The 17,392-nt window shown below is 37.1% G+C and overlaps 1 protein-coding gene across 1 annotated transcript in view; it reads left to right on the top strand.

Annotated features, from left to right (window-relative positions):
- Positions 1 to 17,392, top strand: part of LOC134800821 (focal adhesion kinase 1) — a 95,721-nt gene that overhangs the window by 67,015 nt on the left and 11,314 nt on the right. The window contains exons 18-20 of the mRNA XM_063773378.1: positions 467 to 608; positions 1,104 to 1,308; positions 17,016 to 17,143. Coding sequence (XP_063629448.1) covers positions 467 to 608; positions 1,104 to 1,308; positions 17,016 to 17,143 — 475 coding nt within the window. The remainder of the gene's footprint in view (positions 1 to 466; positions 609 to 1,103; positions 1,309 to 17,015; positions 17,144 to 17,392) is intronic.

The following is a 17,392-nucleotide window of genomic DNA, read 5'->3' as shown; positions in this document are numbered from 1 at the left end:
TTACACTGCCGTTAGGGGCTGTCCATAAATTACGTCATCGATTTTTGACGATTTTGGACCCCCCCCCCCCCCTAAAATCATCCAAAAATCATGCTTCGAATGACCCCGTTTCCTCCTACGTCATGCTACCGTCATCCGGTGTCCAGACCCCCCCCCCCCCTAATTTGAAATGACGTAATTTATGAATAGCCCCTTAGTGATAATAGGGTATTTGACTGTATTTAAAATACATTATTTTACACCATGCATAAAATAAAGCACCAGAAATTTAATAGAGAAACGTAGAGATCAGTTATTTTTAGACACAATTTATATTTTAAAACCCATATTAGTGCAAGAATAAGGATCAAAGTCAAATGGCCTGTCGAAAGATGGCAGTAAATTTACAGTGGCTACATAATTTACTTTGACAATCCGCCTACACACATATACTCGTATACCTACACTCTATTCTCTTTGCTTACAGTTAGCGGATTTCGGGCTATCAAAGATGGTGGAGGACAAATCCTACTACAAGGCGTCTCGCGGCAAACTGCCTATTAAATGGATGGCGCCAGAGTCCATCAACTTCAGGCGGTTCACCTCCGCCTCTGATGTTTGGATGTTCGGTAAGTTGGTTTAACCTTTTGACCGCCAAGTACGTCAACTGACGCGGGCGGCTACAGCGCAATAGGGGCCGTGCGCGTTGGAAGGTCTGCCATCTTGTGGTCTGAATCGGAAACATATGTGCACATGTACATTGCTAAAGCAAGTGCTGCCATCTACCGTTCTCGTCGGTACGTTTCCATGTGCATAGTAGGTTCTGTCATCTTGTGGGCTACATCAGAAGCATAAACGACACATTTACTACTTCAGACGGTTAATTTCTGATGATTGGATGTTTGGTAAGTCTGATATTTTAGTTCGCCTCTTGCACCATCCCACTAACCCGGGGTTAACCGGTTAAACCTGGAGTTACCATGGTTACCATTACAATTACACTGGGTTAACGGTTTGACCGCTTAGTGGGATGGTGCAAGTGGCGCTTAGAGTATTAATTTTGCAATGCAAACGATGGAAATTAAAAAAAAAACACTGTATAAACATGCATTTTATCATTCCAGGCGTCTGTATGTGGGAGATTCTCATGCTCGGCGTGAAGCCCTTCAGCGGCGTGAAGAACAACGACGTGATCGGCAAACTGGAGAACGGAGAGCGCCTGGCGCTCCCTCCAAGATGTCCACCACGACTCTACTCCGTGATGTCGCGGTGCTGGGCTTATGAGCCGTCGCAGCGACCGCAGCAACATCAGCTCAAGGAGACACTCTTGTGAGTACCCGGTTATTGTCATGGTGTGTTCCCCTGCGGTGTTTTTAGAGCCTGATGCTCGTCGTGAAGTACAGCGTCGTGATCGGCAAACTGGAGAACGGAGAGCGGCTCGCACTCCCTCCGAGATGTCCACCGCGACTCTACTCCGTGATGTCGCGGTGCTGGGCTTATGAGCCGTCGCAGCGACCGCAGCAGCATCAGCTCAAGGAGACGCTCTTGTGAGTACCCGGTTATTGTCATGGTGTATTCCCCCTATAGGTATGTTCATCGCGACTCTACTCCGTGATGTCCCGGTGCTGGGCTTATCCGTCGCAGCGACCGCAGCAACATCAGCTCAAGGAGACACTTTTGTAAGTACAGTACCCGGTTATCCTGTCGATCACTCGTACTAATTACGCTTATTTGGTTGTAATAACAACTTTATCTACACACATATCATAAACTCTCTATGATGCCTTCAAAATCCGTAAATAATGCCCCACATTACGATAAACTGTTTTGTTACAGCAAATTTCTTATCTGTGAAAATGTGGTAATAGCTTCATTACTATATCAAAATCGATTTGGTAATGACATTCAAATTTCGAACATCTCTGAAAAAAAAAGCAATTTGATTTGACCCCTATTCTAATATCAGTCGAGATGACGTTTTATTCGAAATCAAATGGCAATTGCATACAATATTGACAAATCTCGCTTGTAAGTTGGTATCGGACGATATGGTAATCGACCCCGACTCTAGTTTGTCTTTGAATTAAAAAAAAAACTACGGATGCGTGACATGCGTGAAAAAAGTTTTCATTTGCCGCCATTTGACGTACAGTTTATCTTTTAATTAGTTTGTAAGTAAAAAATAATTTGTTTTGTTGCTTTTAAAGTAACTATAACAAAAGTTTCGTGTAAAATATACGATAAAGATATTTCGGAGACGCCATCTCATATCCGCGAGTTCCGCCAGAGAGGAAAGTGCCCCAATGTCGGCTGTTATATGAGGTTAGTGAATATATCATAGAAAGTTTATAATATGTGTGTAGATAAATCAGTGTATGTAACTGTACATAATTAGGCATTAAAACACTCGTGTGATACTATTATGAAACTCATTTCATTCGTTTCATAAACCCACACTCGTATTTTAATGCCTTTTATTATGTAGCAGTCACATAAACTACTATTAATCCTGTTCACTATGGTCAGGCGTCCAGACTAATCGGCCATTTTTGCCGACTAGTCGCCGACTAATCGCCGACTACAAATAAGGCCGGATAGTCGGTACATCCCGTCGGTATTGTTAAGGTGGTATTCCGCCTGTCCGAGTTCTTTGTCCAATGTGTATTTTGTCTCACATTTTCTTGACGAGAGAGTGAGACGCAATGCACATTGGATAAAGAAATTTTACAGGTGGAATACCAACCTTACACAACGAAGGCCGCGAAAATATTTGACAGTTTCCGCTAGATGGCGTTGCACCGTGGGCAAACTGAGTAACGGTATGTCCACTGTCTAGTGATAACTATGTTTTCTCAAACATGCAATGAAATGTCGTCACTCCGGGCGTTATATCAGGCTTCGAAGTATCACGTTTAGGGCGGAGCAACTCCAGAGCATGGTATAATAATATACTCCGCCTGGTACTCCATTCCCATGGTCTAATAAAACATGGTCTTCCATTCCCAGAGTGACACGCGATTACGTCACAATAACATTGCCACTTTATTTCAACATAACATGTTACATGGGTACATTATACCTATGGTTAATAAGTTAAAATATTTCTTTATAATTTTATAATTTTCATTTATATGTATTTTAGCTTAAATTTTACAATAACACGTCTTTTTTAATTACTCGTTAGCAATATCTTCCGATTCACGAAAGAAATTTCAGACTTTCGGGTAATTCTGTTTATACTACTGGCAACACAGGATAGCTCTGTGGACATTTGACAATTCGGATCTAGATAACTTCATGCCCTGACCGTCATCCTTGTCGAACGCGTGTTAATTGTTATTTCCTTCTCGCTCAGTGTCAGCAGTCGCAGTGTTTTCCAAACTTTTCACGTCGTAAGCTTGGTAATTAATGTGTAACTGTGAATTGGTTTTTAAACGTTTGTCTTGTATAGATAAATAAAGTTTAATTTAATACATTAGATTTGTTTTATTTTACTATGTTTCTACATGAATAACTTAAAATTAATGCCGTTAAAATAATTTTCACCGTTGGTTAAAATTCTCCCACATTTCAAAGTTTGAGAACCTGTAAACAGCATGATGACGTAGGCGCGTGTCAGTTAGGTCATACGCGAATCTCGGAATGGAGTACCAGGCGGAGTATATTATTATACCATGTCCATTCCGAGATTCGCGTATGACCTAACTGACACGCGCCTACGTCATCATGCTGTTTACAGGTTCTCAAACTTTGAAATGTGGGAGAATTTTAACCAACGGTGAAAATTATTTTAACGGCATTAATTTTAAGTTATTCATGTAGAAACATAGTAAAATAAAACAAATCTAATGTATTAAATTAAACTTTATTTATCTATACAAGACAAACGTTTAAAAAACTAATTCACAGTTACACATTAATTACCAAGCTTACGACGTGAAAAGTTTGGAAAACACTGCGACTGCTGACACTGAGCGAGAAGGAAATAACAATTAACACGCGTTCGACAAGGATGACGGTCAGGGCATGAAGTTATCTAGATCCGAATTGTCAAATGTGCACAGCGCTATCCTGTGTTGCCAGTAGTATAAATAGAATTACCCGAAAGTCTGAAATTTCTTTCGTGAATCGGAAGATATTGCTAACGAGTAATTAAAAATGACGTGTTATTGTAAAATTTAAGATAAAATACATATAAATGAAAATTATAAAATTATAAAGAAATATTTTAACTTATTAACCATAGGTATAATGTACCCATGTAACATGTTATGTTGAAATAAAGTGGCAATGTTATTGTGACGTAGGCCCGTGTCACTCTGGGAATGGAAGACCATGTTTTATTAGACCATGCTCCAGAGAACTGTAAAGGAATTTCATACAAAATTTAAGGCCTAGGCCGGGAAGTAATTTTTTTTTAAATTTCCATTTCACAGATATGTGTGACACACCATCGTGGCATTCAGCCATTAAAGTGATAACACACTATCGCACCGCTTTAAAAAAAACTATAGGCAGTTTATGGTTTATGGCACGATTTCTTTTTTTTTTAATCTTTATAGGGCTGTATCTCCTAAACAGTGCGTCGCAGCGCAAAAATAATAAAATGTTCGTTCCTCTGTAAGAAACCCTTAATTAATATTAAAAACAAAACACACAAAAAATAAAAAAATAAAACTTTATAATGCTGTATCTCCTAAACCGTACGTCGTAGCGCAAAAATAATCAAATTTTCGTTCCCCTTTAGGAAACTTCTTAATAACATTTAAAAAAACACAAGAAAAGAAAAAAAAGAAAAAAGGGCAAAAAAAAATATTTATAATAAATAAAAATAAAATAAAATAAAATAAAAATAAAAATCATTTATTTCGGACCACAAAAATCCATAACAGGTTAGTAAACATGTACATGTTATAGGGCTGTATCTCCTAAACCATGCGTCGTAGCGCAAAAATAATAAAATGTTCGTTCCTCTGCAAGAAACCCTTAAATAATATTTAAAAAAAAAGCACAAAAAAGAAAAAAAATAACAAAAAAAACTTTATAATGCTGTATCACGTAAACGTACGTCGTAGCGCAAAAATAATCAAATTTTCGTTCCCCTTTCGGAAACCTCTTAATATTTAAAAAAACAATTAAAAAAAAAACAAAAAAAAATATAGGGCTGTATCTCCTAAACCATGCGTCGTAGCGCAAAAATAATAAAATGTTCGTTCCTCTGTAAGAAACCCCTAATTATTATTTAAAAAAAAACTAAAAAAAAAACTAAAAATACTTTATAATGCTCTTAAACCGTGCGTCGTAGCGCAAAAATAATAAAATGTTCGTTCCCCTTATGAACCCCACGCACTGAATAACCTATCACATTAGGACATGAAACAATCATCATCATCAATTTTTATTATTATTTCATTGCATGCTTAAGAAAAGCACTATACATACCTCGGCGTGAAAAGGGGTTGTCGGCCTCATAACTATCCGGCCTCACTACGTTCGGCCGTCTATATGCATTCGGCCGGCAACCCCTTACTTCCCAGCCTCTGTAGTAATGTACTATTTTCAAGAGTGTCTTATTCAGCAATCAAATTTAGCGTTGATATGAAGTAATGCTGTTAAGTTAACTTTTATTAATATTTTTGTAATCGGTCGTTGGCTTTCTCCAATAACCGTTAATGTATATGTATATTTAGAAAATATCCATTACAGATTTTTTCTAAACAACATTATGATTTCAATATTATCTGGAGGCCTATCGCGAAAAACGAAATTCGATTTTTCAGCATTTTTGACTTTGATTTCATTACACCTTTGTTGTTGTATTTAATCGTATCATAATGCCTAAATAAATATCAAATAGGGGATATTACTGCAATGTTCTGCCGCCAGAGTGCAGCACTACCGACTCAGTTAATTCATAGACTAACTTATACATACTGTGCCTTAAACTGTTTTTTGACAAGTTTTCACAGACAATAAAATATGACATTGATGCATCAAGGCGGTTTGTTAACAAGGGCCTACCGGGAAACGCGAAAATCGAAATTTAGTTATCTGCCTCTATATCGCTCCTATATGCAAGAGTGATAGAGAGGCGGAAACCGAATTTTCGATTGTCGTGTTTCACGGTAGGCCACGTGATTGACTTAGTGACGCATGATGTGTCAATGAGGTTTGTTTACTGTATGTGCTAAAGGTCTCTGCCCACTACACCGTATCATACCATGACCGTGCTATGAACGTATCAGGCACGGAATGTAACGCCATACGGACTACTATGCCCACTACACCGTGTCCACATTGTTTCATATCCGTACATAACGGGTTTAGTGGCCGTAGTAACCGCGTATCATCCCTATAGCATCCATCTATAATCCCCGTAGCATCCGCGTTTCATCCCCTTAGTACCCGCGTTTTATCCGCGAGAGCATGACTCGTCAGAAAGAGCGAGGGAATAGTTATCAGACTGGTAAGAGCGAGCAAGAAATATAGCAACGCGTTTATAACGGGCTTAGAACGGTCACCATACGCGGTTATAACCCGTATGCCCACCGTTTCGCCGCCTGCACGCACCGTTCTGGCAACGTTGCGTGCCATGCACGGAGCGTTTTGGCACCGGCAAAATATCCTCGCCGACAATTTTTGACGGTCCGTGCATGGCACGCGACGGGTATGGTCGGTGACGGAACAGGCTAGTGGGCATAGTCTCATACTTTTTAATACAAAGAATATTTTTTTGCCTGACACGTTCATGGCACGGGGCCGATTGCATAACAAACTACAACTAATATTACAAGCGGAACTCCTTTTCTAATTTCACTTATTAAATAAGGAGTTCCGCTTGTAATATTAGTTGTAGTTTGTTATGCAATCGGCCCACGGTCATGGTATGATACCAAAGAATATAATACTCACTAGGAGAAGAACGATAACTCCATACAAAAAAATGTCCCTTTCAAAAGTTCGTTTATACTACTAGCGCTCTGGTAGAATACCATTGTAATTAGAATTGACAACTCGTTTAGCCTAGCGGGTATTGGCAGTAATCCAGTTCAGGGAGCTAATGGTCCTGGGTTCGAATCCCGGAGAGGGAATTTCTTTTTGTATTTTTTTCTTTTTTGTTGGGGTCAGGTTTTTAAGAGCCCATCAACATGCACACTAGCGCCACTACTGAATACATTAAACTAGTTTTTATGTTACTGGATTCGTCAATTTACCCGTCCAAAGTTAAAACGGCCGTTTTTGTTTTGAGCACATAGATCGACAAATCCAGCAACTTAAATACTAGTTTGATGTATTCAAAAGGTACTTAAATACACAATACAGTCCGTAGCGGCCCCTTTTTTAAATTTAAATAATCACGATTATTTAGCAGTGGCGCTAGTGTGCACGTTGTTGGGCTCTTAAATGGGGTTGGCCGGTGGAAGTTTTTAGCAGATGGCGCCATCATAGCTTGCCCCGTCAATCCCTAGAATTGTGTCAAATTTTTGTTTTTTTTAATACCCTGGATGCCAGCTCTTTAAGCCAAATCTCATAGAAAAAGGGGCAAGCTATGATGGCGCCATCTAGGCAAACCTTTGACAGTTGCCAACCCCATTAGCATATCACAAATAAATAAAAAAATACGTTAAAAGATAATGATTAGGTACTATATTTAGAAATTCGTCAAATATAAAAGGTAACAAAAAGTTACGTATTAAGATATAAATATTTTCATTCCTATTAGCATTACTGTATATATGTTAGGAGTATTACATATGAATACATACATTGATATGGCAAATGGTTACAAGTTGTTATTACATCTATCCGGTTATCGGACATTTTCTGCTTCACAGCTCCGCGCGGCGTTCTTGATCACCGGGAAACTAGTCTGGATATGCGGCAGATACGTGCCCTTTGAGCTTTTTCCAAGAAATCATATGACGGCCCAGGATTATAATATATTATTATCTCACGCTCAAGCCATCAATTTGATTGATTCAATTTCTAAAACAAAATAGTCACAAATTAAACAATATAATCTAAATTCCTAATTACTAACGCCGCTAATTCCTAGGGTCTAAATTTACCAGCTCAAACAATGTGAAGTTTTACATCTATGATGAATTTTGATTATAATTTCGGACGCGATATAACGTCCGCGGGTTTACGGGGATAGTAAGATTAAATTATTATATTTGAATTTGGTAATTTAGTACGCTCATTTTTATTTAAATATTAATATATTTCTTACCTTGAAATTATCGCTGTTTCTGGTTTACTACAACGGTTTCCACACACATTAGGGCTTTTCATAATCCGGATAAGAATTGTTGATAAAGTCGCCATTGCCGGATACAGCAAGGAAGGAAGAGAGACAACGGTTTAATTTTAACTAAGCCTGTCTGTGCGAAGACGCATTTAGATATGTTGCTCGTACATATGAATAGTTTTTATTTTAAAAATTAATAGGAACCTAAATAAATATATTTCAAGTGAATAAATCGTTTTATATGAAAACTGATATGATATTTTTGCGTTAAATTACTTTACTGACAGCATTGACATTACAGACTTTTGTAATGACCTATGTTCTTACCGGCCAGACCCAAATCAAGGCCTATCAAAGAGGCCTATTGACAAAGTTTTTTTTTTAATTTTATTAAGGAGGGTAGAGGCACGTCTACCCTTCGTAGATTTTATGAACATAGACAAAGACAAACTGAAATATAATAGATAACAATTTACATATATCAAAATATAAATAATAATTTACATATGACTACTTCATAAAATACAAATCAAAATATATATGATAAAATAATTTCATTTGTTCCTAGAAATCGTATATACAAAGCCAGTTCTAGCAATGTTGCTGTAGTAAAATATTTTTATGTTAATTACTGGCAATCTCGTCTGGGAACGGACAACACATATACAATTTTGAAGGGTCACATCGTTTCAAGGAAGTCAATAGGCCTTGTATGATACGGTCTGCGATCATATATAACCATGGATACCGCCTTTAGGAACATTACCGTTCAAATTCTCGGGCCAAATTAGCACACATACACAATTACGCCTACATTCAAATAAGACGACGCGTTTACAGAGCCTGTAATCAAAGCTCGTAAACAAAATAAGAGTCATCTTTATTACACTAATGGTACATAGCTAAGTGTAGATGAAATGCATATAATGTCAATAACTACCAATCAGCGACATTAATCCGCTAATAACCTTCTTGCTGTACGTACTGGCCGCTGAGAGTTCGCGGTTCATATTTGATTAGAATATGACTTGGACAGGGATAGGTTTATGCCATACAGTGAAGAACCAGTCAAATAATTCACGTATAATAATTTAATGCAGATTAAAAGATAACTAGTTAAAATGTTGTTATGACATGACAGACTCACTCAACATAAGTAAATATATCATTGTTGTATAAATGTATTCCGCTATAATAAGTATTTTGTATATTTTATTATCAATCTGCATGGCAGTGCGAAGTCACGTTCAGGTATAGTCTGTCCGTTTTTCTAAGATCAAGGACGCCATAGTAAATGTATGGCGAACTTGATCTTAGAAATCGGACTAGCTATACAGTCTGCAAAATTTACATGGGTACACGAATCGGGTCAAAAAATATTTGAACAGGCGGAGTCACAATAAATCCCCACTTTCAGTTCAGAATATTTTATATGTATATAGCCGGTCAAGCAAGTCTGTCAGTAGAAAAAGGTGCAAAATTAAAATTTTGTATAGGACCACAGCCGTTCGCGCGCTTACATTTTCTAAATTTGCCGCTCTTATAATATTTTAAACTTTCGCGTTTTGAACACATATTAACTCACATTATACGAAACGAAACTGATTTACGTCGGTAAATCAAGCAAGGTAATTGAATATAATTCGCGTTAGACCCGTCTATAATGTGAGTTAATATGTTTGCCGCTCTTTTCTACTGACGGAAATGGCTTGAGAGGGAACCTACATATATGTGACAGTACAGGGTGGATTCAAATGATCAATATTTTCAGATAATGTGTGTATTTGTTAAATTAATTCAGTGAAAGCATGATAGGAAAAATGTATCTACATATAGGAGACCGGGTAGGATTATCTCACGGGTTATATCTCATGAATAGAACATATTCTAGATATCTTGCCAGGCATCCACTCAATTTCATGTCTCTCTAATTGGACAGCTTTTTTCCATAGTTCTCTGCGAATAGCATCTTGTGGGAATCTGAATGGAAAGTAATGTAAAATGACAATACCAAATTTGATTATTAATTTGAAATAACTAGGTAGTTTTTTTATAGCTCCATCTCATGAAATAAAAAAGGAAAATACAAATCTGTAAGAAGGAATTTATTACTACATTTATAATTATATAGAAAATACCTAAACCAAACACAAGTTAATAAAATAGTCTACTTCATTTAGCATAACACCATCCCTATTGTCCTCGCAATTTAAAAAGTCGTATGTTGTTATGAAAGTCGTATGCAGTTGTTACGTTTTAGCTTAGCACGGTAATATTGAAAACAAATCGTCATGTTTTTTCGAATTATTTCCACGTCAACAGATTCCCAATACTACAGATTTCCAATACTACAGATTCCCAATTCTATAGCTTCCCAATACTACATAATTCCAATCCTACAGATTCCCAACATGACTGACTCCCAATACTACAGGTTCCCAATACGACTGATTCCCAATACTACAGATTTTGAATACTACAGAATTCCAACACTACAGATTTCGAATACTACAGAATTCCAATACTACATATTCCCATACTATAGATTCCCAACCCATATTAGCAGATTTTTCATGATTAGCACCTAGGTAGGTACCTAATAAAAATGTTAGGCTAAATTAAAAAGGGATTTTCGATCGTCCCCAGTTTTGCTTACTGATTTACAAAACAACAGTTTTATTCTAATAACGTATTTAATATTATAATGTTCTAACTTAAAACTATCTCTTCAATTAACAAATTCAATTTTAATTTAACTGTACAGTCGTCAAAGCAAACACTTTTGTACATTGCTTGCTCTTGTAAGCAAAGAGAATGTATGATTTAATATTTTTGCTTGAAAATTATAACGTTTGCGTATTGTACAGAAAAACATTAAAATATGTAAATAAATATTGCCTGCCATTCTAATTCATGATGGCAAACAAGCACACGGGCCATCTGTAGGTAAGCGGTTATCGTAGCCTAAAGACGTTTACGGTATCGAAAATCTATTAAATAGGACATTAGTTAAAATAGGATTAGGAATCTGTAGACATGGAAATCTGTAGAATTAGGAATCTGTTGACATGGAAATCTGTAGAATAAGGAATCTGTTGACATGAAAATCTATAGAATTAAGAATCTGTATAATTAGGAATATGTAGACATGGAAATCTGTAGAATTGGGAATCTGTACACATAGGAATGTGTAGAAATAGGAATCTGTAGACATGGGAATCTGGAAAAGAAATCTGTAGAATTGGGAACAATTCCAGGGTTTTGCCTAATATTCCCTATTCCCCGGTAGATGTCGTTGTGCCGTGCACAAACTGACTAACGTTATGTCGACTTGGAAAACTAAAGGCAACGATGATTCGATTTTACATTGTAACGGTAATATCATTACGACACAATCTCTCGTTACGAGAGTAAGTTTTTGTGGACGGCATATTTGAATTTAGCTATGACCGTTTATCAGAAAAGTTCATGGCTAGTACAGCCTGGCAAAAAAGAGTAGAAATCACTCTCTAACAAAACGCGTCCGTTACGATCAGGACAGATATGGCCGCTAGGTGGCGACAGCGCCACGCGCGGTTATGGCTAGCCACCAAAATTGGGGCGGAACGGATGTACTTTTAGCAACCTGTAGCAAAGCGACGAAATCGCGGAGTGAGCCACGCCTGCTATAGGGGGGTAATAGGTTAGGGTGTTAGCTCAATTCGTCGCTAGATGGCGCTGTGCCGCGCGCAAACTGACTAACGTTGTGTCTACTAATATACTATGTACTTTACAACATTATCAGCCGCCGTTACCATAAATAGTATTGTTTTTATGTTTTAAAGTTTTAATTTTTGCTAACGGCATATTGGGAATTTACCAATGACCGTTATTTGTGCATAATTTGAATTAATTTGTTTGGATATTCTGATTCTCATATTCAAACTAGATATGCAAGATGATCTCTCCTATTAATTATTAATTGTATGAGTCATATCATATGTTACTTGAATAAATGAAGTTTATTATTATTATTATTCTCTTTATTTATTTTTCGTCTTAAGTTAGGTTATTTATAATATGAATATAAAAACACAAAACGATAAAAAATACATATAAACACATTATAAAAAACCTAACCTAGGGTGCCGCCAGCAGCGGGGCAAGGCCCAAGCTGCCGGTGGTCAGGGCTGCAGAGAGAGGAACCGGCGGATTATTATTATTATTCGGAAAGTTCACCTTTCATAGGCAGTGTAAAGTTTTATAATGCCGCTTTTACATATAAAACGCTCACGCCCCGCCCGGAAAACGCGCCTGTGTGACGGAACCTTTACTGCAATGTTCTGCCGCCAGAGTGCAGCACTAATTAGTTTAGTAAACCATAGAGTAACTTATACATACTAGGCCTTAAACAGTTTTTTGACAAGTTTTCACTGTGACATTGATGCACGAAGGCGGTTTGTTTACAGGTGGCCTACCGCGAAACGCGAAAATTGAAATTTCTTTAATCTGCCTCTCTGTCGATCGAATAGGCAAGAGTAATAGCAGAGATATATATAATTCCGTATAAGATAAATAAAGTCTAAGAAAAAAACGTGCCTCGGAAATCAAGAAAAAATCATTCTCGAATAGATGGCGCCTTACCTTTGGCCTATTCTCGGCTAGATGGCGTTGGCGACACCGTTTGATATTTAACAATTTTAACACATATCAGTGAAAGAACATGGGTCAGTATGGAACAATAAAAATTAAAAATCATTTATCCGTAAACATATTTTGATTAATCTATACATTTTCAATTTTATTTTAAGTTTTAATCGTGTGTCGATAGATGGCAGTAAATGTACCGTGACTACAAAATTTACTTTGGCAATAGCCCTCTATACTATCTATTGTCTTTGGTAAAGAGAGGCAGAAACCAAACTTTTGACTGCCGTGTTTTACGGTAGGCCATGTGATTGGCCTAGTAACGCCCTCTACGCAGATTTTTGCGTAATATTCCCTACTGAGGCCAGGCGTGGCTCACTCCGCGATTTCGTCGCTTTGCTACAGGTAGCTAAAAGTACATCCGTTCCACACCAATTTTGGTGGCTTAGCCATAAGCCGCGCGTGGCGCTGTCGCCACCTAGCGGCCATATCTGTCCTGATCGTAACAGACGCGTTTTGTTAGTTAGAGTGAGTATTCTGTACCTAGTATTATTATTTATTCTGAGGCTGAACAACATAGGTGTGTTGGCTCAATTTGTCGCTAGATGTCGCTGTGCCGCGCGCAAACTGGCTAACGTTGTGTCTACTAAAATACTACTTTATTAACGAGCACGTTGTCAGGGCACATCGAATAACCATAAATTACAACCTTTTTAATTTTTGTAAACGGCATATTGGAATTTACTTATGACCGTTCATTTGTATATTCTGATTCAAATACCAATAAGATCAAAGATGACGACCGGTCTGGCCTAGTGGGTAGTGACCCTGCCTATGAAGCCGATGGTCCCGGGTTCGAATCCTGGTAAGGGCATTTATTTGTATGATGATACAGATATTTGTTCCTGAGTCATGGTTGTTTTCTATGTATTTAAGTATTTATATATTATATATATCGTTGTCTGAGTACCCACAACACAAGCTTTCTTGAGCTTACCGTGGGGCTTAGTCAATTTGCGTAAAAATGTCCTATAATATTTATTTATTTATGATTTTACAAGCTTTTGTTTAGTTTCACCAGTCCCGTTGTCTGTCTGTCTGTCTGTCTGTAATCAAATAATCAAATCTTGCAAGTTAAATTTGATCCACTTCCCGGTTTCCGATTTAGCTGAAATTTTTCATGCATGTATAAATCGGATGACAATGCAATATTATGGTACCATCGAGCTGATCTGATGATGGAGATGGAGATGGAGAGATGGAGGTGGCCATAGGAACTCTGTGATGAAACAACGCAACCTAATTGTGTTTGGGGTTTTTAGAATTGTCTCGATGAGTATTGGTTGTCTGTCGTAAGAAAAGTACAGTCAGCGATAAAAGCAATTAATAATAAAATATAATTAATATTTGGTAATGAAATTTTTGCCAAAAACTTATTCATCTCTCCTATTCGGAAAGTTCACCTTTCATATGCTGATAGCCGGGTGGAAAATTGCAATTCCCACCCTAGAGTGGAAAGTATTTTTTTTTATTTGTACTTCGAGCATCGGCTAACAGCCATATATGCCATATTATACAGTTAAAGGCTCTCATATTAGCTTCTGCATTTGCAGATCAAGTATTACAGAAATTAAATGTCAATTGCATGACATTATTTAAAAAAAAATATTGTAGCTACATACTTGTATTTAATATTTAAATGTGTGAAATAAACAAATATTTGTTAATAATTCCACCTGTCCAATGTCAGTGCGTCTCACTCTCTCATTGAAGCAAAATGTGAGACGCAATACACATTGGACAATATTCATAAAACTTTACATGCCTGATTTAGTTAAATTATGTTTTATCCCTTTCTTACAAATAGATAAGTCTAAATGACAGAGAAGGACAAACGATTATTAGCTAATCGAGGTTTGTAGCGCGTTTATGAATAAGAGGGTTAGTGATAGTTTGTCACAGGACTGTCTCATTTCAATCATAGACAGACACAATCATACTATCTTTTTCTTACACTAGTACTACCACCCAAAAGAAAAGGATGAGTATAGTTTTCCTGACAAATTTGTTTGACCAACTATATAACGTTTTCCTTTATCCGTCGCATCATTTGAATGTATGAATTTTGTGCTCCGAAATATAACATTTGGTGTTCACATCAAAGACTTTCATTTCGTTCGACGTGTTACCTCCCTGTCACCCTTACGTACGAATTCACAAGTGCGACAGAGATGCAACGGGTCGAACGTGGTTCGCGGTAGGCCTTCTGCATTCCTACAAACGGTCTTTTACAACATAGATGTTTGCGCAATTTGACGCTAGATGTCGCTGTGCTGAGTGCAAACTGAGTAACGTTATGTCTACTAAAATACGACTTTATCAACGAGTGATTCCATCAAGTTAACGTTTTAACAATGTTATTGTAGTAAAATATTATTTTTGCGAACGGCATGTTGAACATTATCAATGACCGTTATCTAATTTGTAATTCTGAATAGGGTATTTCGCCAGTAACTGGCCACCCTAAACTAAAAATGAATTCTATTTCTATTCACCTATAAACAGAATTCATTTTAGTATAAAGGTTTCAATAACTGGCCAGCCTTCAATAACTAGCCGCCTTATACTAAAATGAATTCTGTTTATAGGTGAATAGAATTTTCATTTTAGTTTAGGGTGGCCAGTTACTGGCGAATTACCCTAATTAATGCTTAAAATATCTGGGAGTAATAATATAAAAATTCAAAATTGCGCGTTTTCTCAGAGGTAAGACCTAGCTAGATCGAAAACCCCCATATATAGCAAATTTCATCGAAATCGTTAGAGCCGTTGCCGAGATCCTCGAAATATATACATAAATATACAAGAATTGCTCGTTTGATTTTGGGATGTTTCCTGTACTTATTAGTTACATACTTCGTCTTTGACTTGGCGGCAGAGGCAGCAAGTTATTAAAATCAATTCTGCTTACGCTGCCAATTCCAACACCTACGATTACAATTAATATTAATTTCATTATTTCGTCGGAACTCATATTAAAGTCAAAAAATCAACAACGCACCATAAATCCAATAAAACCGAATGAATATTTTTCAACTTTACCTCCATAACAATTTAAAAAATATAACTACGCGTGTTTGAGTAGACCTTTTTACCGCTAACGTTTAGATGAAATATTTTAAATGTTTTTATTTGTGTAGTTAAATTTATAATTTAAAATTATAAAATTATTGAATGTATTATTTATTAAGTGCATGTTGATTTTATACAAATAAAACTGCAAATTATAGCAAACATTGTTTTTTGTTTTTTTTTTTTATAGGCGTAGTGGCAGAGTGTCATTACGAACCATAAAGCAAATACTGCCTCTAGTTTTTTTTTAACGGATGAATGCCACGATGCTGTGTCACAAATATCTGTGAAATGAAAATTAAAAAAGAGGACTTTGCCGGCCTAGGCCTGCAAGATGTGTATGAAATTCCATTAACGACCTTTTGTCCTAGCCGCACCTGAAACGTCATACTTCGCAGCCTATTATAAGGAACATAACATTAATATTTCATTGCATGTTTGAGAAAAATAAATTATTTCACACCGTGCACGAAATAAAGCACCAGATAATTATTAGAAAAACATAGATAGCAGTTATTTTTATACACAATTTATATTTTATAAATCGGATCGAAATATGAAAAGTAGGTGAGTTGACCTTACGTCGTTATACTTGTTTTGACAGTTCTAAAAAAGAAGCTGATTTGACTAGTAGGAAAGTAGCCTCTTTTAAGGTGGGCTATTATGACGAGTCGATTACTACGGATTACGGAATCCTACATTTTTATATGTTTGTAAATTTTATTTAACCTTTTGGACACCAATGACCGATATATCCGCACCGTAGGTCCAACGCCAAAGACCGATTAATCGGTCACAGAGCAACACAGACCTAAATGCATAAGCATAAAGTTCAATTTCAGTTTTGACACTTCGGTGACGTGGCGTCTGCGTTCGAGCGCCAATAGTCCGAGGCTGAAATTATGCCTTTCTCTCGAGTTAAACACTCTACTTTGGAACACGAGGAAAGTAAAATGCATGTGTTTTTTTGACCAAGATGGTCATGAGTATGAGAAATGAAAAATAAATGTATTATTTGTGGTTCCAGTGAGATTCTGCAAGAGGAGCGCAGCACGGCGTGGGACACGATGCGGCGCGAGAACCGGCGCGTGGCGGCCGCCTCGTGGGGTGACGAGCCGCCGCCCAAGCCCAGCCGGCCCGTCACTAACCTCACCGGTGAGCACATATGTACAATACACACATATACAATACACACATACACACAATACAATACAACAGTGAATACAATACAGTAGTGATATAATCAAGCTTTTCAATCTCGTACCTCACTTAGGCCACTCAGCAAGCTTAGCAACACGGTACTCGACTGAAATGCTCTCTATTATATCACGATTGCATAAAATACTATTAGGGTTCCGTACCCAAAGGGTAAAAACTGGACCCTATTATTAAGACTCCGCTGTC

The sequence above is a fragment of the Cydia splendana genome, chromosome 20 (assembly GCF_910591565.1).
Source record: "Cydia splendana chromosome 20, ilCydSple1.2, whole genome shotgun sequence".
Lineage (NCBI taxonomy): Eukaryota > Metazoa > Arthropoda > Insecta > Lepidoptera > Tortricidae > Cydia > Cydia splendana.
This window is presented reverse-complemented; position numbering and strand designations above follow the sequence as displayed.